Raw genomic sequence first — 25,046 nt, forward strand, 5'->3', positions numbered from 1 at the left:
TATTATATAATTGAATAGCATGCAAGGTTCAGCCTCCCCTGGCCACCTCCTTCATTACCACCAGGCCCAGACTTTAATGACAGACATCTTCCCACTAAAATTTAGTGCTGAGATTATATAGATAGTGAAGAATTTGGTCCCTGTATGCAATTATATTTTTAATGTATGAATATCTCTGAGACATTTAGAAACTTTGTTAAGCCAGAAATTAAAAGGGAAGGTTAGATTAAGTAGCTTTTTAGATGACCCTACTGATTTCATTTAATGTATAAATGTCATTTTCACTAGCTCTGCACAGTTCCACATTGCTGGCATACATTTCTATTATGTATTTTAAACAGCAATTAACAGTTGGATATAAAACACATAATGTTTTTTTTTTCTCCAAGAATATATGTTGTGTATTTCACAGCTAATTCAATATTAATGATGCAATGCGTTAAGGAAACGCCCGAACACATTTTTATGAAAATGCATTCTTTTTTGACAGACGATTCTATTGTAAAGAAAAGAAAATGTTTGCAGTATGTTATTAGTTGACAGTGGGGAGGTTTATGTATAAATGCTGTATTTATTACATTGTTTCATTTTAACTGAGGTTCCAGTGGCTTATTGTGTCTCATAAATGTCAGCTGATGAAATGAATGACAAGCCAAAATGAGAAGGGAACTGATTTTCAGTGAGGTAATATTTGTTGGAGGCCCATCTCTGTTAATAAAACATCAGAAGTTAAAATTGATCGGGTGTTGTGCCGTGTTATTGCTGTGCTTATTGTGTGGGGATTGCTGCTTGGCTAGCTCCTGCGCCTGTGGTAATCGCTGCTTTCACATTTGTTCTTACAGGAGATGACCCTGAGCAATGCATATCAATTCACCTGAGACTCTGCAAGCATTTTGCTTTCACAATCTACCATAACGCAAGCAATGGCAATGTGTGTGAGAGCAATAGCAACTCTCAGTGGCAACGTGTGTGTGAAAATCCAGTGACGCAGAAAGCAATCCTGGAATAAATGAAGAAAAGAAAACATACATCCTGCTCGAGTTGTCAATCTGTGGTTTGTCTTTCTGTGGGGTACAGTCTAATAGAAGATAGTACTGTCTTTGAAGATTTAGAATTTAAGGATAAATGACCAGATCAGGGCAGTTGCCACTTTAGCTTTGTTTCACTGGGAAGAGAAATACTGCAACACTGAACTTTATTCATTCACTCATTTGAATAGACATACTGGTTACTTTTGATTTCTGGCACCTTTCACTGGGGGATAAATGTGGCTGCCACATATCATTTGACAGGTAGAACAGGTAGGCTAAAGCACTGTACAGATTGCAGATACACCTGGAGCAGTTTGCATACCTGACTAAGTTGTGCTGTTCTTCATGCTTGGGCTGTACATAGTCTGCTTTAGTCGAGTGGGAATAGGGGACTGTCGGGAAAATGCTGACAATCTGCTTGCTTCTCTCAGCTGGGTAGGTGGTGCGACTGCTAAGTCTGCATTAGCTCTTATTTACTGTTCTGACCGTAAGGACCAAGTGTATCAGATACAATCAAAGCACTGACTTGCATTAAATTGTGTTTGTCCTTATTGTGTAAAATAATCTGATTGGTTCTACCTAGTCATCAATGTGAGGAGATGTCTTGATGGATAAGATATACATTCATTTGGATAAGTGTCTGCTAAATGGACAAAAGTAAATGTATCCAATGGGCAACTTGACAAAACACAGTGTAGGTCTGTGCTGGGTCTGTGGTGTCTGTGCAGATGTGCTGGTGTTTTAGTCATCTGCACAGCTTCTCCTGTTCAGTCAGCTCAATATAGCACAAATGCCCTGCAGACCAGACCAGGATGAACATAACCCAGATTTCAGTCTCTTCTGGAACTTATTTCTGCACAGTGCTGACTCAGCAGGGTGCTGCCATGCTAGATATTTATGCTGGTTTAGTTTAAGCACAGGGGTGATGATTTCAGGAAGTTGTCCTTCCTGAAGCTATAAATGTGTAAAATAAAATATGTAAAATATGGTGTTATGGGTATTTTACATTTTAGAAAGGAGAAACCCTTCAGAAGTAGTTTAATCTGTCAGTAAACTACATCTATTAGTCTGCCAGCTTACTACTACTGTCACCACCACCACCAGTAGTATTACCACCCTACTACTATTATTACTACTATTACGTACTGCTGCTACTACTATTACTACTACTGGTACTGGAACTGCTATGGCTACTGCTACTAATCTCACATGCGAACCTTATAGCTGCCGTTGCAAATGACAACAGTCAGTAGTTTACTTGGAAAAAAAAAAGAAGATGATCCAGGTTGTGTCATGAAAAACAAAATGGATGATCCAGGTTGTGTCATGAAAAACAAAATGGATGATCCAGGTTGTCGTATAACGCACATGGACTACGTGTTGGGCACAGTGAAAAAGATAAATCCAGTCATTTGGTGGTTGAAAGTCTTTTTAAGGAATGTGTTATCCTGTGCCTTCAAGACTTGATCAGCTAAACATGATCTGGAAAGGCTGCACACACTTTCATGCAGTTGTGGAGTCCACTACTGATCTAAGTGCAAAGACACACCAAGCAGGATAATGGCTGGAGTGGCAATATTTTGGAACAGCAAATAGGATCCACTGGGGAAAATGGTATGATTGGATGTTGACTGGGATATTGGAATAGAGATTAATTATAATGACAAGAAATTCACAATTATTAATGTGTACTCTATACTCCTTATTAGTTATATCAAAATTAGGATGAATATCTTGATGGGTGGAATGGATCTTATTACTGCAGAACACCTAAAACATGCTGGTCAAAAAATTCTTCCACTTCTTGCTTTTTGTATTGCTGGTTTTCTAGATCATGGCATCCTACCACACTCGATTATATCAGTACTGCTTGTGCCTGTCCTTAAAGGTGAGGCTGGTAAAGTAAACAGCCTCGAAAATTATGGACCAATTGCCCTAGCCAGCATTCTTTCTAAAGTATTGGAGAGAATCTTGTTGGACAGGCTCGAATTGTACATTCTTACCACTGACAATCAGTTTGGTTTTAAAAGAAAACATGGCACTGATTTGTGCATTTTGCCCTGAAGGAAATAGTAGCTAAATATAGAAGCCAAAATCCTACCACGTTTATTTATTTTATTGATGCTTCTACAATTAATTTGATGGAATTAATCATGAGAAATTATTCCATAAAATGTGCCCATAGAGGTGTGCCCAAGTATATGTTAAGAATGTCAGTTGTCTCTCCACACCACGGTGGACGAGTCAGGCTCATGTAGATATGCGTTGCTCATCAGACCGTGCAGGTTGAAGGGGACAGTGCTGTTTTACCTCCTTCCTGTGTCTGCAGTGGGGTCTGGCAGGGTGGGACTTTACCCCCTTTTCTGTTTAATGTGTACATGGTTGATTTGTCGTTGCAGCAGAATGGGTGTAAAACTGGCTGCAGTATTTCCTGAATTTCCCTTGAGCGATAAGGCACTTAAGGTATGTAATGAGATTAAATACTTTGGCTGTTGTTTCACAGCCAATTTAACAGGTGATGGAGAATAACTACAGACAATGTCGCAAATTATATGCACGGGCTAACATGTTGATATGTAAATTTCATTGTTTAGAGCTTTCTGTATGCTTTCTGTATACTGCTCGTCTGTGGTGTATCTACACAAAAGGCTGTATGCGGAGTGATAAAGTGGCTTACAATGATGCAATGCGGTTCTTACTTCTTGGGCCGAGATTCCACAGTGCTAGCCTGATGTTTGTACATACAGGAGTACCTAACCATCAAGCAGTTATGATAAATCTCATGTATTCATTTGTGCCGACTGGTTGAGTCAAAGAATAGCATAACTGAAGTACTAATCAGTCCTGTGAAGAGCTGTGACCAATTCCAGTCACATATGTGCCGGTGCTGGTGTAGGAGCCTTTATAGCAGTGGTTCCACCTTTATAAACCACTGCTTTATAGTATGTAAAGTTTTTAGATAGGTCATGAATGAAGCCTTTGTAATTTATTGTAACCTGTCTGTCATTTATTGTTTTCTTTTTCTTTTTGCCTGCCATGGACCTCTTTTTAGATGATTCTGAAGTAAAAAGTTGAATTATTATTATTATTTTTATTTATTTATTTATTTATTTATTTATTATTATTATTATTTAAATACCTGTTTCGTAGGCCTAATGAAAACCTATTAAAATGTCATTTTAAAAAAATGTATTCTACTTGGGTTTGTTTTATTAATTATTGTAAGGTTCATGGAAAAAGATTCATAATGCAGATCTTTTTTTTTTTTTGAAGATAAGGTTTGGAAATTACCCCGGATTTCCATGGTAGCTAAATCACGTCATAAGACCTCTCAGACCTCAGAAGTGAAGACCACAGCAGTGCAGACTTTTTTAGGGGGGTATATGCTGAAAATCAAGGGCACCTGCGGTAAGTACAAAAAATCGCTTTAGCCGAAAGGGCACATTTGCTGTCTCGGGGCCGGGGGGACATGCTTCAACCAACTAAATGCAACACATACGAAAAGTGTTTCGCTGCTGTACTCGTCATGTGATTCTTAACAGACTTCTGGGAAATGTAGTGTTCGAGAAACGTATCCCCGTAGCCCGTGTGTTTTGGCTGCTTCTGAGCTCATGAAAAAATGCGTCTGCTTCTACAATCTGTGTCTAGCGTAAATGTCAATGTATAGGCTTAACGACAGATTTTGGAAGTCCTCAGATGAATCTGATTAAACATAGCCGCCGAACTGACTGGAATGGTATACCAAGTCATATTTAATAAGTTTGTTTCAGCAATTTCACCAATATTTTCATTATAAATGTTTATCAGCCATTAGCTGTGTTTTACTGGTACCAAATCATTCATTACCTCCAGAGGGTAATCTGTGAACCTTTGTAATTTTGCTGTTCATTATTAAATAGTGTGTATTTTCTGTTATTCATGATGCACCCTGTTCGTGCACTGTAATGCAATTGCCATTATCTATTGCGCAATACCGGCAAGTCTGCACTGGTTTGCGTTAACACTGCGGTCAGTAGATGCTTGACCTGTTATAAATATGTTCCAAATTTGACAGAAGCCTGCGTGACTAGAACACAGGCGGAAGGTCATTTCCTCCTTCTACGGCCATCCTTTATTTGATTAATTATTTATTACCCACTATATATTTCAGGCCATTGGCCTATTTGAAATACACATATAAATTGGACACGATAAACCAATGCTTTGTGCAATACTCAATTCTGTCTCTTCGCAACACCACTTGATTTCTAGATAAGGCTGAAGTCGAATTTGTTGTGCTTTCATCAGTAAAAACACATATTTTTACATTCATTTTGACGGATGCTTACGGCTTGATTGCTTTACATATACAGCTCTCACGAACATGTCCTTATTTCATGTTCAATTCAGTTTAGTAGCACCATTTAATACAAAAACGAAAACCCTTTGTTTAGCAGAAGACACAATATGACTACATTTCCCATGCTACCCTCTGAGTGACTATGATGTCACAATGAATATATATGGCTACACTGTAGCATTCATACATTGTTACATTGTAACAAACCGGGGCAGCTGGAGGGAGACGGGGGGCTGCAATCCGCATAAGTCTGGAAGCATTTTTTTTCTGGTTGCAACGCATTTCACAAAAATACAACAAAGAAAAAAGAAGAATATTCGTCGATCCATACGGAAATTTAATATAACGCATAAGAAGATTAAGACCGCCCTGATCACAAAGACCAAACGAAGAGAACAGGGTGCAGCGGATTGTTTCATACCCTACAAACATTTAAGGATTCGGGGAAGGAGAACAAAATCACCAAACACTCTCCCTTATTTTAAGTTATTGGGTCAAGAAAAATATAAATAAAACCTTTAACAGCTGTCTGAAGTCCTCCCCTCTCTCTGCTTGCCCCGGGTTGTTCTATTTATTTAAACCATTGCTCACACAACAAATAGCTTTCCTAGAAAACGAAGCCTGCTCGTTTTCGCTTTGTATTTAAAGAATGTTACAGTACGCAATTTAAGCATAGAAGAGGAAACAAATAGTAAAATAAAGTTTTATATACCAATGATTAGGTTTTCTGCACTCGTCGAAATTTACAAACGGAAAGCTTTCATTCACAAGCGGAATAGTGCCTTGAGTTTGCTGGCGGACGGAAAGAACTACCCTGCCTGCAGTAGCTAAAACGCAATAAGAAGATAAAATCATAAAGAAAGAAAAAAAAAGAAAAGGTTTACATTTCAGAACTAACGTTTTGAGCGACGGGTTTCAGAGGAAAGACGGTTCTCCATTTCTCACAGGTAAGGATCGTTACAGCCTTCTGTCGCCGTCACAGTCCACGCTTGGAAGGAAAGCCGTAAATGTACAGGCAAGAGGGCGTATAGCGAGCGGGTCTGTTCAGTCAGCTCTACCACTGTACCGGCGACACTGTCTTCTTTCGGAAAGGGCTTGAGCATTCACGTAAAGCACATCCAAGGTGTCCCTAGTCAGCATTATTATTGTGCATGTGTGTTTTGTCGTTGCGTTTGTGTTTCCCTAGTTCTGTTTTATAACGATGGATCTATTTGAAGATGTATTTTTGTATTGGCGGATATTTCTTTTTTTAAATCCTAGGTTTCCCTCAGAAAATGAACTGAAATTAGGGCAGACAACGCACATAAACATAGAAGTTGCATTGCTATGCAAATTACAGTGGTGTTTATTTGTCATTTTGATTTTGTGTATTCTGTACCGCGTACGCACATCAATAAAGCCATAATTAGACCTGTATCACTTTCTTCCTCTCTTCCTCAATCATGCTAAACCCAGGTGTGTCATGAGTAAGCACAGTCAATGTCTTCTTAAAACAAAATAGCTGCAGCAAAATTCAACCTTGCCATTACCGTTGTGACAGCAGCCTGTAGTAAAAACCATTGGGGCCCTATATTGCTGGTGCAAAAAATCCAGCACAGAGGAGCAGGAACGAGAGAATATTTGTGTAGGCCTGATCATAGTTTTTGCTAATAAAACAATACTATCATTTAACAAATGATTCCAGTGTGCTTAGGTGCATTATTTGCAATCTCCACCTCGACTACGGCTGTTCCATCCATAATTATGTACTGAGCTGAAACGACAAAATGAGGGGTTTTTTCTGCTGAGGTAAAGAAGCCATCAATCCAACTGTACTTTTTATGATTAAGTGGTCTAATTCATATGCTAATATTTGGAAAATGCAGGTGGTATTTTCATCCAAATTATTATTTTTTTGTGTGATTGGATTGGTCATTTGTTGGTGCAAATTCACACTGACGCACAGTGCTGTGGTATTTTTATGATCTGAGCATTCAATCATTCGAAGACATATTTTGAAAACCCAAAACGCTGACACAGGTACAGACGCAGTTCTCACATGAATTTTAAATGTATGCATGCACACCCACGAATCCATGTTTGGATGTAACCCTACTCTGAAGTAGTTTTTGTATCGGAGTATTAAGTCGGTCATCTTTTTTAATGGATTTTTTCTTGAAGGTGTTCGTTAAAATACCAAAGCTGATTCAGGCACAGCTTCCTGTGATGTCTCCTTTGCTTTTTCATTTGTATTTGATTCCATAAAACAGGGCGCTCTGTATTACCAGAGATGCGATGATGACCATCACATACATCAAATTGGAGTGGCAGTAAGTGGAGGGCCAGGCTTGTAGTCATTGCAGATATTTTCAGTCCTCAGTTGAGTTTTCAGACATTAAAGTCAAACAGACAAGCATCAAACAAATATCCTGGAAGGACAACTTCATCCAAAAAACAAATAGATTTTAGGTTTTACCCATCTTTCGGCCATCAATTCATTACAAAAAAAGAATCGCTTAATGCAATTTTAAAGCAGCCTTTAACACAGGGATTAAGTGTGGCCCGCAGCCCCTACAGTTGGGTCTGGCGTCGGCAAGGGATGGTGGTATTTCAGTGGGCCAGAGTGACAGAACGACAGCATCTCATCACCCACCAGCGCCTCCTGCTGGTCGATAGGGCGCTTGCGGGTTCACCAGTTGGGCTGCACGTCTGCACGAGTCAGACTCGTCAACCACGGTGTGGATAGAAATGGCAGTACAGATTCAGCTACCGATAGCTTTATTGACACCCGAGGAGAAATGGGCCATTACAGTGACTTACCATTCTCACAATAAGAAATTAAACAATCAACACTCAGTGTAAAAAAATAATATACATGTACATACAAAAATGTATGTGGGAGTGGGACTGTATGTGGGAGAGGGAAATATATGTACATGTGTGAAGAATAACATTTTAAAAATTAAATATTTTAAATATTTAAAATGGTACTGTATAAAATACTTCCATGTAGCTGAATGTCAGTGCAATGGTAGTATAGATAAAATGCAAAAACTTGCAAAGTAATAGAATCGCATCACATGCTTCAAAGGAAAGCTCGTGCTTGTCTTTGGCCCTCCCAAATCAACAGCAAAGATTGCAATGAGCATTGTAGCATTGGATGGTTGGGCATTCCAAATTGGGAGAAAAAAGGGGGAAAAGCATCTCAGAAATGACATCATTTTGGAGAGTGAATCACGAGGGAGATGCACTTATGTTTCTCACTCATTGCATCTGCTAAAGGTTTGCTTTTTTGGTGGTTCAGTCCTGGTTTCTGCCCAATTTTCCTTCTGCTCCTCTGTAGAGCGTTTTTGTGGCAGTTCCCGGTTAAAAGCACTATACACAATAGACTGCATTGAACTGAAACTTGAATTGACTTGAAAGTAATGTAATGAGATGCAGAAGTTCATGGATAGCACCATTTGCATTATATTTCTTAGAAATTAGTGTTTTGTCAGTTGCAAGTGGAGTCGCATGGCATGTGGGAACAGGCCTTATTAAGCTCTTTACATCACATTGAAAATTTTAATAATTTGCTAAATTGTACATTGGGGAAGGTGACCAATTACATTCTTTTCTCTACTGCCTCATTATCCCAGACTCCAATGTGTGTTTTTCATGTCTTGTTGCCAAGAAAAAGAAAAAAACAAGTGCATTGACGGAGATTGTGGTTTAAATAAGATGAACAGGAAGTTGCAGAAATTTTTTTATTTTTGTTTGTTTTAGCTTGAGTATTTTTTTACCTGTCAAAATAACAACATACCAATTGCATTTGTACTACAACAAGAATGAAGGACAGAGAAAATGAAAAACATCGCTGAGGTTTTCCTTTAAGAGCAAAATAATCACACGCTCCAAGACAGCTGATCTGACCATTATTAGAAGCGAGGGAGAAAGAAGGCAACTCTACCCAGTGGATTTTCATGTCAGATTCTGGTATTTGAACTATGGCATATCTGAAGTGTGTGTTAGTTTGCTTCACTGTGTGAAAGAGCCTGGGTGCATGTTGATTGCCTGTATGTATGGCTGTTCATGCCGAGTGAGTGTACAGAAGGTGTCCTTTATATACAGATTGTGTCAATCCGAATCTCCAACCATTATTGGGGTATTGTCCTTGTTATCTGTATCTTTATAACAAGGTCAAGTTGACAAGTTTGAGGGGTGGGCGGGGATGTGGGGGGCACCTGGTAATAAGAAAAGTGAATGACTGTCTTCCATGCGAATGGAAATGGTCTATTTTAGTATGAAAAAATAGAATTTTCAGCAATGTCATTGGTTTATATGGCAATGTCATCCTAACACCTCAAGCAGTTTTAGCTGTTATCATTGTAATCAGTGAGCAACTTTTTATTACTTGTGTCTCTTTTCCATAACTGTACTCCATGTACCCTGTCCATTTGGGATGCCGCACGCCAGCCTGTGCATTCTTCATCCCCTCTGCCTCTTTTCACTGTGCAGCGCCCCGAGCTCGCTTCTGCTCTGGAGGAAAGCGCAGTCGGTGCAGCCAGACTGCAGGTGCCCAGTGAACTGCAGGAGGCGCTGTTGCACGGTGAGGTGCATGGTGATCCTACTGGCCAATATGCTTCCTACCAGGGCTATGCTAATGCTAATGCTAATGTCACCCTCTGGGATTCCCCACCACAGTAGATGCTGGTGCAGTCCGAATTCGATCCAGACTGCTGGATACGTCGCTGTGCCAAGAACCAGCACCTCTGCTGGACATTCCACTCAGGCCCCACTGTTCCAGTCCCCAAAATCTTCCCTCAATAAAAAAAAGAGCAGCCATCTCTGCCACAAAACAGAACGTATTATTAGTCAGCACAAGTGTCATATCCAATATTTTTTCCCCCTCATGATCTGAAATTCCGAATCCGGTCTGTAAGCCTGAGCGGTTGCTGCGGTAACCTCCAAAGTGCACGCCGCTTATTTTCCCTCTGCAGCCCATTGGCTGAGCAGGGCTCCTCATGTAGAAATCCACCTGGAAAAGGCGCCACCTATGTACGAGCCCCTTTCCCCTCCCCCTTGGTTAGTCCTAGTTTCTTGGGCCAGAGGCATCTTCACCTCTTCGATGCTGTTTGCAGTTACTCTGGTCTTTTGACCCAAAACAATTCACTGCTCACACAATTACTTCATGTTGGTGCACAACACCTTCTAGTGCAAACTAGGGTAGTTAAAATTAAGCTAGTGGCTAACAGTGAGAACAGCTCTTTGATGTTGGCAGTACATATTTATAGAAAACACGTTCAGCTTTTAGTTCCTCTGTTAAAATGTACCAAACATTTCTGTTGTATATCTTTAGTCTCAGCTTGCAAATGGTAGCTATGGTAAGATGCAGAAGGTGTGGTGTTTTTGAGGTATATTATTATAATAATATAACTCAGAATGAGTATGTTCTGTTATGTATGTTTTTATGTCCTTAATTAACCTTTGGTTGAGCCCGTGCTGGCCCGTGTCCATTCTCCCATGGTTACAGGATTGAATGGGTGGTGCTGTAGAGCAAGCAAGAGTGAGAGTGAGAGTGAGAGAGGGATACAACCAGGAGGGAAGGGCAGTTGTTCCAAGGTTGTTATAAACTGTGCTTTTCCTAGTTGCCATGGTAATGCTCGCCAGCTTCACAATCTTAATAGAATTTTCACGCTAGATGGAGAAGCGCGATGGAGAGAGAATGATGATGAAGGGCGGACAGAAGAGGTCACCCTTAGGGACTGAAGAACCTGCCGTGCACTGCAAAAATCTTCACGTATTTACATCCGAACGCGCCTTTCCCACTTTTTCCTTGTCGTTCTTCTCTGCAGTCTTATGCAGCTTGAATAAGAGAGATTTCTTAACACCAGATTGCTTCCAGTTGTGACTGCTGGTTTTGGTAGATCCTGTTTATGAAGCTTGATGTTGATTATGAGGTCAATTTAGCATGACCTGTCCTTGGCTTTCTGTACCTGATATTCTCCAATTCTGCAGGCATAAACTAATTAAACAACCCTGTTGATCTATCAGTACTTAGTCATTATCACATGTATTCTGGATAATTTTTTTGGGATGCAGAAGTTTAGCCATGTACTGTGGTACTGCTGCAGCACCACCTGGTCAGTAAGAATTCCAGAGGCTGCACACCTCAATTGCTATAATCCCCTTTTGTATATTTTTGCAAAACGAACTATATTCTTTATGCAGTGTTGACTTCAACTGATATTTACCGTAACAAATGTGATCTAAATTGTGTTTTGATTCTACACATGAAAAAACAGGAAACAGATGTCCAAAACCTCTATGGAATTCAGTCAGCTGAAAAATCCACCGACTCCTTCTCCAAACCCCCACCTCCATTCAGTGAATTTTGGAAGGGGTATTCATAGTGAATATCTAATTAATATTAACAGAAGAGGTAGCAGACGATAAGCCCTCCAGCCATAATTAAACTTCACATCAGACTTGCCTTCCTAAATCTTCGCTCCCTCACTAGTGATGCAATAATTTTATAAAACGAATTAGAGTTAGCCGTTATGGGACCTGATTCATCCAGTTCCTAAATGCGGCTAACCCGAAGATAACCTCCGTGCCCAAGACTGATAACTAATTGATGACAGCATATATTTAGTTAGACTCTGATACAGCACTTTCCTGTGCTCTGGGACTGCTGTTCCGTTTTCGTGAGGGATGAGATCCATCCTCCCCCTGCATGGAGGATGGTGAATAATGTACTCCTGGTGGCCTCTTAAACCACAAGGACAGCTACTGTGTTCAGCATTTGCATCAGATCCTGAGTTGAACTGCATTTACATAACTGTCATGTGCATCACTCTTGTGAATGGCACTTTGATCTCAGCACGGCAGGACCTGGCTTGACCCCAGTGCCTTAAAAGAGCTGGAATGTGTCACCTGTCTGCTTGTGCTTAGGCTAAACGTGCTATTCTCTGTTTCCCCCGGTTTCCCAAGAGGTCAGCTTGGTCTCCATTTAAAGGGTCAGGGAATCATTGTCCTAGAGTTTCTCACGTTACCTAAAATGTTTTTTTTTTCTATTTTCCTATTCCCTCTGGAACGTTTTCAATTTCCTATTTAAACTTTAAAATAAAACCATTTTAGTTCCTGATTCTGTTGGAGAATAGGTCTAATCTAACCCCCGTTTTATCAAAAATCTGATCTATTGTTAGAAAAATCTTCCACACTATATTATATTTCAGATTTTGTTCTTGTGCTGTAAAATACCTTGTAATTATATACATGGTCTGCAATTTTCATGTTTCCAATGAATTCACAAGGATTCAAAGTATTTCAACCGTTTTTAGAAATGTAATTGAATCCTAGTGACTGTTTTATACTGTGGCTGAAGTTTAGATGCCGCCTTATCTTCAGGCTAGATTCTACTGCTGTTAAACTTAAAATGAAACCTGCATTCTATTCTAATGAGTTAACAAAATTACTTCGCTCTCCAGATAGGTCCTGAAGTCACAGGGCTATCCCCAGGACATGTGACTGAAGCACAGCCAGTCCAGCATGAGATCTCTTCATTCTGACAGTCATAACAAGAAGAGGTTAAGCTACTGCCTTCATTTCTATTGGCCCAATACATTTAACCACAATCGAAGCTATACATGTGTCCTTCCAATAAGGAGGTCAGAAAAACAGCATGGCTTAAATAATTAATTTTTAAAACTGTGGATTGTTTTCCGGTGAGTCACAGGAGCGGCTTGAACAAGGTCCCTGTGTGCCTCATTTAGCACACCTGAGGATTGCGAAAGCTGGTCGCTGGCTGTCAGCTTGTCTAATTACTGCAGCTTAAATCGTTCACTTCCTGGAAAACGGGGGAGGGGTACACACTTTCCTTCATGTTTGCCAAACCATTTTCCTTCATTTATATTTTCTTCTGTTGGGGGAGGGGTTTTAGCATAGCAGGTACTCTTGAAATGTTTTTTTTTTGAGGTAAGAAGTACAGTAGCATACTCCTCCAGGGTGCTTGGTATGTTTGTGCCCATGGCTTCATTATTGCAGAACTACAGTAGTGAAGACACCAGACCAATAAAAACATGTTTGGCAAAATGATTGGTTTCATTCAAGGGTGGTGTGATGCATATGTAGGTACCCTGGGTCCGATAAATCAGAATTTCTTATCATCATTTGATTAAAAAGAAAATTATGATATTAGTATTACAGTATAGCTCAATGCAGTCATCCTCAATCCTGGTCCTGGAGAGCCACAGAGTCTGCTGGTTTTTGTTGACGCCTTAAGATTAGCAACCGATTCAGACCTAAGAGATCAGGTGACCTGTGTTAACTGTATTCAACTGCTTTAACTGATTACTTGCTGCAATACTCAAGTGCCGAGTAACAGCAAAAGCCAGCAGACCCTCCAGGAGCAAGTCTGAGGAACACTGCAACCACCCAAGTGTCAGTAGTGACAGGCTGCTTGGAGCTCCTGTGGTTCTGTTCTGAAATCTGTTGCAACCACAGGTGTTGGGAAAGTGGCAGCAGATGGTTTGTAAAACTGAGGAGCCTGGGAGGAGAACAACTGCCATGACACTACAGAGAACCAATGACAGCACTGATACTACAGAGAACCAAAACCAATAACACAGCATTGGCACTACAGAGAACAAATGAGACAGCCCAGACACTACAGGGAACCAATGACAGCCCAGACACTACAGAGAACCAATGACAGCCCAGATACTACAGAGAACCAAAGACAGCCCAGACACTACAGAGAGCCAATGACGGCCCAGATACTACAGAGAACCAAAGACAGCCCAGACACTACAGAGAGCCAATGACAGCCCAGACATTACAGAGAACCAAAGACAGCCCAGACACTACAGAGAGCCAATGACAGCCCAGACATTACAGAGAACCAAAGACAGCCCAGACACTACAGAGAACCAATGACAGCCCAGACACTACAGAGAGCCAATGACAGCCCAGACACTACAGAGAGCCAATGACAGTCCAGACACTACAGAGAACCAATGACAGCCCAGACACTACAGAGAGCCAATGACAGCCCAGACACTACAGAGAGCCAATGACAGTCCAGACACTACAGAGAACCAATGACAGCCCAGACACTACAGAGAACCAATGACAGCACAGACACTACAGAGAACCAATGACAGCCCAGATACTACAGAGAACCAATGACAGCTCAGGCACTCCAGAGAACCAATGACAGCCCAGATACTACAGAGAACCAATGACAGCCCAGGCACTCCAGAGAACCAATGACAGCCCAGATACTACAGAGAACCAATACTGAATCAAATCGGCTGGGCCTTTCAGAGGTGTGAGCACGGGCAGGTCTTGAGCTGTTTTGCCACCCTGGTGTAAATTGCAGATGAACATGATATCTTTGAAGATGATGAGCCCTGCAGTACAGACAGTCTTAGGCCCTGTACCTGAAGTGGTTGTCAGTGCTGTGAGGGCCTGGTGATCTGTTATGTTTGAATGAAAGTGTCATCACAGAGAAATGGCAGTGATGCATTGCAAGCTGCTGAGGTCAAAGTTCAGCAAACCTGGCAAAGGTTGGTGATGTACCCCCGGGGGGCATGTTTAATAATATTGGCACCCTGAGCAGAACTCAATCTGTGGCACATCTCCATATCCAAGCCACTAGACAAGTGTTCCTCATTATAGACCTTTTATAATAAAAAAGTAAAGTGCCTAAAGTTGTAAAGTTAGTTCAAAACTGGGTTGAAATTAAAGTACAACTCCAACCTTTGACAACCTGAGTTTGTGTAGTTCTGTCGGTTCCTCTCCCCGACCGTCCGCGTGTTCACCCGTCCCGTCTCTGCAGGCCGTGGGACCCCATGGAGGCGTGTTCGGTGCTCAGTCTGAAACGCAGATTCGAGGAGGTGGACAGCGGCTCGCCCTACTCCACGCCCAAAGACTCGGACGATGACATCTTGAGCAGCGACAGCGTCGACAGCTGCGACAGCCTCAACCCTCCGTCCTCCACCTCGCTCACACGTAAGGGCCACGCCCCCGCCGCCGCCACCCTGCTTACACACCCCATGACCCGCCATGTATGTCTATAAGGGATGGTGTCCGAGGAATATAAGATATGATGTCATCATTCAGGTTGTGTTATATCTGTACTACCTATGCTGATGTTACTGATGCAGGTACAAGTGTTTGGTGAGATCCCATTTTGGTAGTGTGAATGCCGTTGACTGGAAGATAAGGAAAAGTTCCTGTCCAATCAGGGTTATGTAAAATGACCATTTTGAAAGCATGTACTGCAACAACTGTACTGCTCAGTGCAGTGTAGAGACGGGCGATATATTGCTATGATAACAGCCAAATGCAATAATGGTTATAGCCACCATATGGTGCATTATCTTTCCGTTCAACTTTTCTTTGTAATTATACCTGAAACGGTCAGTAAACAACCAACCTAAAGAGGCTGCGTGAAATGCTTCTGGAGAAAAAAAACATAACCACTGTTATTTATTGGATGTTGATGAGACAGCCAATCAGCACCAAGATTGTACAGATTCCATGTGATCATGTGATGTGATTTTGCCAATCACATGGAGCTGTGAGGCCTTGCTGCTGATTGGCTTATGGTCACCCAACAGATAACAGTGGTGGCGTTTTTTCCAGAAGTATTTCACACGGCCTCTGAAGTGTGGTTGTTTACTATATTTACTATGGCATCAGGTATGATTAAAGAGAAAAAGATGAAAAGAAAGTCGAAGCCCCCACTACCCAGGGAAGAAGGGAAAGGACGGAATGAGAAAGTCACTTAATTTGCATTTATCAAAGTAACAAATACAGCAGGAGGCAAATTGATTGATGTCTGCAGATAAAACCGATGACTCACACTAAATATGCTAGGCAACATCTAGCGCTGCAAAATGATGCAGAATCTAAAATCCAGGGCAGAGGAAGTTGGCATTATTCTATCATGTCAAACTGAGTTGATATTGGGCGTGGTATTGCCTTTAATATCTTCATTTATGTTTGTGAACTGAATGCTGACCGACCGGGTCCCTGATCTCGTCTGCAGCCGTTAACTCCTCCCTCTGCTTCTCTCTCGCTCACCATTGGTCCCTCTCTCCCCTCCCCCCTCCCTCTCTTGCTCACCATTGGTCCCTCTCTCCCCTCCCCTCCCCCCTCTCTCGCTCACCATTGGTCCCTCTCGCCCCTCCCCCCCTCCCTCCCTCGCTCACCATTGGTCCCTCTCTCCCCTCTGCCCTCCCTCTCTTGCTCACCATTGGTCCCTCTCTCCCCTCCCCTCCCCCCTCACTCGCTCAGCTCCCTCCATCCTGCGGCAGCGGCGGCCCCCGCCGGGCCGTAAGAGCGTGCGCTTCGACGCCGTCACCGTGTACTACTTCTCGCGGCGGCAGGGCTTCAACAGCGTGCCCAGCCAGGGGGGCAGCTCCCTGGGCATGGCCCAGCGGCACAGCGCCATCCGCCGCTACACCCTGGGGGAGTTCGCCCGCGAGCAGCGCACCACCCACCGCCAGGTCCTGCGCCAGCACCTGCGCCAGGAGAAGCTCAAAGCCCGCAAGATGAAGGTGAGGGGGGAACGCCTGGGGGGGGTTTGCATTTGGTGGCAGATATCAGCGGAGGACGACATACGTAAAGCAAATTGTGTATTAATCATGAATAACTATGTTTCAAGTGAAATGTTTCATTTGCCAAAAGCCACAAAAGACAGGAAATGAAACTGATGAAACTTAATGCTAACAGCAGCCCGATCTCCTTCAAGGTGTATCAGCACAAAGCTTTGACCACGGCTACAGTCCTGTGTATGTCTGCTGTACTTCCCTCAGAAAGGCAGAGCAGGGCTCACCTGTACTGTTTTGTGCCTCGTTCTCTCTCAGAAAGGCAGAGCAGGGCTCACCTGTACTGTTTTTGTGCCTTGTTCTCTCTCAGAATGGCAGAGCAGGGTTCACCTGTGCTGTTTTTGTGCCTCGTTCTCTCTCAGAAAGGCAGAGCAGGGCTCACCTGTACTGTTTTTGTGCCTCGGCCCACAGCTGACGCAGAACGGCGCGGTGGAGTGTGCCGAGGCGGAGACGCTGACCCTGGAGGACGTGTCGGACGAGGACCTGGACGTGGAGGGCGTGGAGGTGGACGACTGCTTCTTCCTGCAGCCGCTGCCCACCAAGCGGCGGCGCGCCCTGCTGCGCGCCTCGGGCATCACCCGCATCGACGGCGGCGAGAAGAGCGAGCTGCGCGCCATCCGCCTGTCCCGCGAGGAGTGCGGCTGCGACTGCCGCTTCTACTGCGACCCGCGCCGCTGCGGCTGCAGCCAGGCCGGCATCAAGTGCCAGGTGAGCCCAGACTCCCGCACCACTCAGGAGCCAGAACCATCAAGTGCCAGGTGAGCCCAGACTCCCACACCACTCAGGAGCCAGAACCATCAAGTGCCAGGTGAGCCCAGACTCCCACACCACTCAGGAGCCAGAACCATCAAGTGCCAGGTGAGCCCAGACTCCCACACCACTCAGGAGCCAGAACCATCAAGTGCCAAGTGAGCCCAGACTCCCACACCACTCAGGAGCCAGAACCATCAAGTGCCAGGTGAGCCCAGACTCCCACACCACTCAGGAGCCAGAACCATCAAGTGCCAGGTGAGCCCAGACTCCCACACCACTCAGGAGCCAGAACCATCAAGTGCCAGGTGAGCCCAGACTCCCACACCACTCAGGAGCCAGAACCATCAAGTGCCAGGTGAGCCCAGACTCCCGCGAGCTGAGACTCAGGAGCCAGAACCAACTTGGGAATAAAAACTGTGTGTAATATAGAGCATAAAGGAAAATGTTACCTCGATAAATTGAAACTGAAATGTATATACAGTATGTATATTTTTAAAGGTAAATATATATATATACACACCTATAGGTGGACCGCGTGTCTTTCCCCTGCGGTTGCTCTCGGGACGGCTGTGGCAACACTGCGGGCCGCATCGAGTTCAACCCACTGCGCGTGCGGACGCACTACCTGCACACCATCATGAAGCTGGACCTGGAGAAGAAGAGGCAGATGGGAGTTGGAGTTTGCGAAGGGCTGGAGGCGGCCGAGGCCGTGTGCTCCATCACCCCGGCCTCCGAAGCCCCCGCTCACTTTGGCGTGGAAATTGAGGTGCACTCCCAGACCGTGCCAGCAGAGGGCGCAGACGGGGACCCGGACTACATTTCCCAGGGAGACAGCCTGGCGCTGGAGAACGAGGCGGCCGTGCTGCACCTGCAGAGCGCAGAGGAGAGGGAGAGGCGGAGGGAGCAGGAGGAAGAGGAGGCTAGCGTAGGGGCTGGGGGACTGGCTGACTCCGGGCTTTGCCTCCTGCCCGAGTCCCTGCAGGGCGAGGTGGCCGGGGAGCAGGGGGCGGAGCCTATCGTCATCCAGGGCCCCTTCCCTCCCGGCACATCTGTGCTGTGCATAGCTGAGGGCCAGGAGGGCCCCGATCCCCAGGCTTTCCTAAAGGACCCTGCCTCCCTGCTCTTCTACCACATTGGCTCAGTGCAGCCGGAGCCCACCGTACTGCCGCAGCCGGGAGAACAGGTGGGGGGCGGAGCCGAGGAGGACCAGGAGGAGGGGCCAGAGGGGGAGACCTCTCCGGAGAATTCCCAGGACTCCTTGCCCGCAGTGGTCCTCTGCTCAGAAAACTACACTGAAACTGAAGATGGGCCCCTCCTACAGGAGGGGTCCTTTCAAAGACTGAATGGGCTGCCCCAAGAAAATGCCCGAGTGGCCTTTGAAGGAGAAGTAAGCACGCTGCCTCTTGAGGCTCTGGGTCCTTAAATTTTGCAGATGTTTTGCACAGTAACTGTTAAAGCTTGTTGCCTATATTAGTATAAATTATTATTATTATTATTATTATTATTATTATTATTATTAACTACTTTAAGGGTGGGTTAATAGAGATGAGCATGTGCTGTGAATGACAGAGCCAGACAGACAGGTGGTGATTACTCAGTCTGTGGTCTGTCTAATTGGGCTGCGGCGGTGGAATATGCCGCAGAGACTAGCAGCTCTAGGGTTAATGAGAACAAGTTGCAGGTTTTCACAGTGGCCCCCATGCATAGCTCAGCAGTTAGTGGAGTACATCGCCTGTGTTTCAGTGGGGATTCCAATCTTACCTCATTCTGTGGCAATCATCAATCCACGTCTCTGTGCACTAGATGTTGGTTGTTATGTCGGGTTAGTGTGCTTTTAAAAAGACTCGATGTGTACGCTGTGAGAGGGCGCTTGGGGAAGTTTCAAGCCACTGATAAATCCCTATTTCAGACCTGCCGATCCTGGGAATACTTGGCAAAGATCTGATGTACTGTACGGAGTTTGGGAGTTTGGGAGTGTTTTCCGAACCAGTGTTAAAAACCGCTGTAAGGTTGCGGAGAAGATGCAGACTAAATATGTTTGCAGGTTTGCACAGTCCTTATTTTAATTTGCGATGATAATTGTCGAAGTACCGTGTCCTTAATTTTATTTCTAGTTTCATTCATAAAACCGCACATCAATCATTATTCCATGTTATTCCAAGTGTTTTATATCACAATGCAAAATGTACTATTGTAAAAAGAAGTTGTATTAATACAGTATGAGCTGTATTGTATTAAATAATCATATTTACCTTTTTTATTCATCCAGCTGGATTCATGTTTCAAAGAATTCTCTAAAAACAACAAAAAACAAAATCACACAAAATATACTGTTTTCCCCACCTTTACTGAAAAGAGCTTTCTCTTAAAGCATAGCTTTAAATGGCACCTAGGGCTATTCAAAGTAAAGAAAATGACATTTTTTACATGTTTGTAATACAACTGAAATTCAGACTTTGGGAAAAATTCCCTAAAGATTCTGCGAGGCATTAACATGCAACAGGTTAAAATTATTGACTGGATGCCATGATGGGATAGTTATGCGGGGGGGGGGGGGGGGGGGGGGGGGGGAGGGCAAGGGCAAGGGCAAGGGCAGGGTTCGGGATGTGGGCGGTGCCTGGCTGTTGTCAGGGTCGTGAACCTGTCTGAATGTATTGCAGCTGCAGAAGATGTGTTTTCGTGACCATTACATGTCATAGTGCAAGATGACCCAGGATGTTGGCTGTCCTGTCCTTAGCCACCCAACAGCTTCTCGCCTTCCATCTTATAGGAAAATTAGTGAAAGATCTGATCAGCTGTGCAAGCCCCTGGTGAGACATGAAGGAAAACTGACAGCATCACATCCACATCCATGGAAGCAAAGTCCACTGCATCCTATATGATATAAGAGATGTGCAGCTAAAATCAAAAAAAGATCAATTGATCACTTGTGAATATATTATATTGACATTTTGAGGCTAAAATAATTCTGCAGTTCTAATTCTTTAAAAACATTCCGTGGGGAATGTTTATGATGAGGTATTAATGAAATGGGTTGATTGGCCCATCAAGGTCACATGTGCGACAAGATTCTTTCCCTCTGTCCTTTTTTCACTTCTGGGTGCCTTTTAAATTCCTTTTGCAGCCATTTATGCAAATTAAATATCAAATTAGCTCACATGGTTTTGCCTCAGCACATGTATGTAAAGCAGAAATGTGTCACAACTCAATGCAACATTTCTTGAACTTAAAGAGGCAGTAAATTTAATCTGTCAGGATCACAATATCTTAACATTGCAAATTTAAGCTAAAGAAAAATGTCCTCAGCTTGTATTGTGACTTTCCTATACATTTATCCATCAAATCTGCATTCTCTCATCATCTCTGATAATGTTCCATGGAATGTGCACAGCAACTGTTACCAAGGGTAGATGAGTGCAAAAGGGGTGGCTCACGGAATCGATCTGGCTAAGCTAAAGAAAGGTGTAAATGTCAGATTCTTTGTGCTTAACTGTTGTGCTTTGTGTGAGTACGGTGCACGGTGTGAGTGAGCGAAGAAGCTGAATATCTGTTTGGAGGTGTCTCCCTTATTTAAATAGAAGGATCTGACACCATTCGTCTTTCAGTGAAACAGTGCGCCTAGATGGTGATGATGCATTCTTATGTTTTTCTGTCCATGTGCTTTTCAAAGCAATTTTTACAACTTTTTTCATACACACATTTGGGTTTATTTTGAATGTATTTGATATTTATTAACTAGTATAAAACACCCCAGAGACTTGTGGAGTAAAGTTTGTGCAATGTCCATGTCTGAATTTTTATTTGCTTATTAATAATGATATTTGCTGACAGATAACTGTATTAATGACAAGATTCCATTTTCTTTGACACAAAGCTGGTTGGTTTCATTGCCCTGTCACTAAAATTCTATTAATTGTTCAAATTTTACAATAAAAGAAATGTATCTGTATTTGTCTGAAGCAGTGTACAGTTTCTGCGATCACAATCATGTTTGTGGTCTTGTAAGTCACTGTTGCTAAAATGAATTGCATTTACTCTTTCAAATGATTGTAAAAATATAAGCTAATTAAACAGATTATTGTTTTATAAACTATTATTTCATACAGTAGGAATATTGTAAGTGAAGCCATTCATGCCTATCATACACTCACTACAGGATTTTCATTTAAGATTTAGCAGTTTTCAAGATTTTAAGAAATTACTAAGAAAATCCCAAGTCTGCCTGGTCACTGTGTGCACCCACCTCCAACAGTCGTGAGACAGTCAGAGACTCAACCACAGCTCTCCTGATCCAGTCTTAAGTTAGTCTGTGACTTTTGCGGAAATATCAAACTCATTTGATTTTATCGCAAGTCTTTTGCCATGGCACTGGATGGAGATACCAATGATTTTTATTCAAGATGGTCATTAAATGTGTGATGCTCTCTGCTGTTAGGGGTTTGCTAGGATTTTGAGAGTCATGTAGTGGCATAAGTGACACAAGTTTAAGTACATTGCTCAGAAGTATAATGGCAGTGTCTCAACCAGGATTTGAACCCCCAACCATAGTTACAAACCCACTATGCTATGTTGCCTGTTAAAATAGTCCAGACGAGAGATTATGAAGCGTTCCGTACAAATAGCAGCGTAGCCTCTTGGGGAAGTGGGAAGTGTGTCTTTTTATATGCGAAATGTCAAAGAAAACACTGGCTCAGTTTACAAAGCAATGCTTTTCTACAATCGCTTTATTTCCCCTGTGTTACCAATGAGAGCAACCTTCTGTGCTCTGTACATTGCGCAGTTATTATGACCATCCTTTCACAAGGCCTGTATTTCGTGGCACTTGCGTAACTGACTTTTAAAACAGATATTGCCTCTGTCTTTTAAACCAGTGGCGTAGCTCCTTCTGACCTGAAACGGCCTCTGATTCTACGGTGTGGTTTCAGAGCCTGATCGTTGCTCCGTCCAACTCGCCTGTAATGGCTCACACGGGGCTGCGTTCCCTCCCCGGCCCCTCTGCGCGACCTTGCGTCTGGATCGAGTGCCAGCCGTTCTCCTAACCTCTGCAATGAATCACGCATTCAAACGCGATTCAGCTCAATTAGGAGACTTAATCCGATCGACGACAGGATATCTGACTTAAGCCGCGTTTCCACCAAAATTACCCGGAACTTTCAGTCCCAGGAACTACTTTACCAGGAACTAAAAGGTTCCTTCAGCCAATGGTTGTCTGCGTTTCCACCGGGGTCTAAAGTACCGCGAAGATTAGGCAAATTAGCCCACTGACGTTGTCGTCGGTCCATCTGTCATATGATTTCTTCTGTAACCCCATACTACCACCGAAGTAGCCTACATTATTTTCTAATAACCGGGACAGCCCGGAGGGGTTTATTCCACTTATATACAACGGGTTACCAACAATGACTATATATGGTTACTTTTGTATTTATTGATTTTAATATATCCTCTCAAACACATTCATTAACAGCAGAAAACATGCACACGTTGTAAAGAATTTGCTGTTTTATTACTTTCTAGTCGTCAATTCCATATAGGCTAATCGCAAAATGACAAGAATAGAACGAAAACTCGGACTTGCGTGAAAATGTAAATTCCACCGTTTGCTTTCCTTCGAAGTTACTGCTAGCCGAGCAGCGAAGTGTGCCCTCCAGATGCGAAACATGCACCATAAACGAGTCCATAGTCTTCCTGGTCTTTTCGTGGAATTGAAAAATGGCAGTAAAAATTGAGTAAAATTACGGCAGTCTGAAAAAGCTAAAGGGAAGATTACTAGAATTAACCAGTTATTTTACCCGGATAAAAAGTGCGGAAGGTGATTTCCAGTTTGCTTGTACTGTATCACCAATGTTAATTATGCAGAACTACCGCATACCTAACATAACTATATCAAACGTTTTGAGTCAATTACAACGGGCTAACAAAGAAAATCCGGAAGAAAATATTCAGCAACCGAATTAATCCGTTTGAATGTTTTGGTAGCCTACGTAATATGCTGTCCCAGCACGAATGCTTAGCATTTTATAAAACGAATACTAAAGCAAGAAAAGAACAGAAGAGCACACGTTATAATTCCAAGACGTTGACAGGCTATAACCAAAAGTAGGCTACTGCGCCGCATAACATACAAGTTTGATTTGAAGTTATTATGAAAATAAATTGGTTTGCCGCTGCATATTTTCAAACATGGCGGCTAATGGCGGAAAATAAATACAACACAAATGCTACGAGTACTCGACCAATCAGAAATGTTCAGCGCTGCAAGCTCCACCCAAAAGGTTCCTGTACTTTCGGAAAGTACTACCCCCCGAGCAGGAACGTTTTGGGGGGTAAAACAAAGCCCCCAGAACTAAATTTAGACCCTAGTTCCTGCGGTGGAAACGCACTGAGTTCCTCAAAAGGTTCCTAGTTCCGGGGTATAGTTCCTGCGGTGGAAACGCGGCTTCTGTCCTCTTTGTCTGGTTCTCCCGATTTTAGTCATTTGACTTGAAACCTGGTCCGATGTTTTGGGGTGACTGTGGTGAAGGCCTGTTTTGCTGTGCCCTCCAGGCGTTGGATCCATTCCGCGATCCCCAGAGCTGGATGAAAAATGCTGGCAGCCCTGGGAACAGCAGGCAGGGGTGGAACTTTAAGATGGTATCTGGAGATAGGAGGGAGGGGGTTGTCGGCACTGACAATGGGGTTCCAGAGTCTGTTCCAAAATTGAAAGGATGACCTTTACTGTGGCTTAGCATGGGATTCGTGCTTTCATTCGTTTTCACCTAAAAGGCAAAGACCCTGTGTTGCGCCGTCTTTCACTCTCGTAAGTGCCATTGAACATGTGCCTGTGTTTACACAAGTTTAACCCTAGAGGGCGGTGTTGTATTTTTTTGACACTGGACAATTTCGTCAGGGCAACAGCTGTTACAAGGCTTTTATTTTAAACTTGGGCAACATGTTCTCTCTGGTGGTGAAAAGTTTGTTAATGACTTCATCCTGCATTGCCAAATCTTGCTGTGATTGCTTTAATCTATGAATCATTTCAATCACTGTGTTGATCCTTAACATGTCAAGCACTTTGTATTAATGTAAGACTAATGCATTAGTGTCCAAAAGTATCCAATTTGCAGACTGCTGGCCCAAACCTGCACTGAAAAAAGTCGCTTTTATTTGTTGTTTGTTTTGAAAACTTTCTTTATCTTATTTGCAAATTTAAAAGTTTTGACTTTTGTTGAAATCCAGTTTTGCCTCCATACCAGCCTGCCCTGAATTTGCAATCCAATATCTGGAGAAGCTGTTGAATATGACTGACTACAGAAGTTAAATTTTTAGGCTCATTGAACGTGGCAAGTACATTTAATGGTGAAACAC

The 25,046-nt window shown here is 43.1% G+C and overlaps 1 protein-coding gene across 2 annotated transcripts; it reads left to right on the plus strand.

Moving 5' to 3' along the window:
- The first annotated feature begins 3,457 nt into the window (after nucleotides 1-3,457).
- Nucleotides 3,458-19,957, plus strand: LOC118210617 (cysteine/serine-rich nuclear protein 2-like). Of its 2 annotated transcripts, XM_035386938.1 has the most exons (6): nucleotides 3,458-3,494; nucleotides 4,305-4,439; nucleotides 15,170-15,342; nucleotides 16,633-16,895; nucleotides 17,358-17,654; nucleotides 18,226-19,957. In XM_035386938.1, the coding sequence occupies exons 3-6, from the start codon at nucleotides 15,183-15,185 to the stop codon at nucleotides 19,120-19,122; spliced, it is 1,617 nt and encodes a 538-aa protein (XP_035242829.1). In that variant the 5' UTR covers nucleotides 3,458-3,494; nucleotides 4,305-4,439; nucleotides 15,170-15,182; the 3' UTR covers nucleotides 19,123-19,957. The 2 variants fall into 2 exon arrangements, with proteins under 2 accessions (XP_035242829.1, XP_035242826.1); XM_035386935.1 differs by lacking the exons at nucleotides 3,458-3,494; nucleotides 4,305-4,439 and adding an exon at nucleotides 5,540-6,317.
- The last annotated feature ends 5,089 nt before the right edge of the window (nucleotides 19,958-25,046 follow it).

This window comes from Anguilla anguilla, chromosome 13 (genome assembly GCF_013347855.1).
Source record: "Anguilla anguilla isolate fAngAng1 chromosome 13, fAngAng1.pri, whole genome shotgun sequence".
NCBI lineage: Eukaryota > Metazoa > Chordata > Actinopteri > Anguilliformes > Anguillidae > Anguilla > Anguilla anguilla.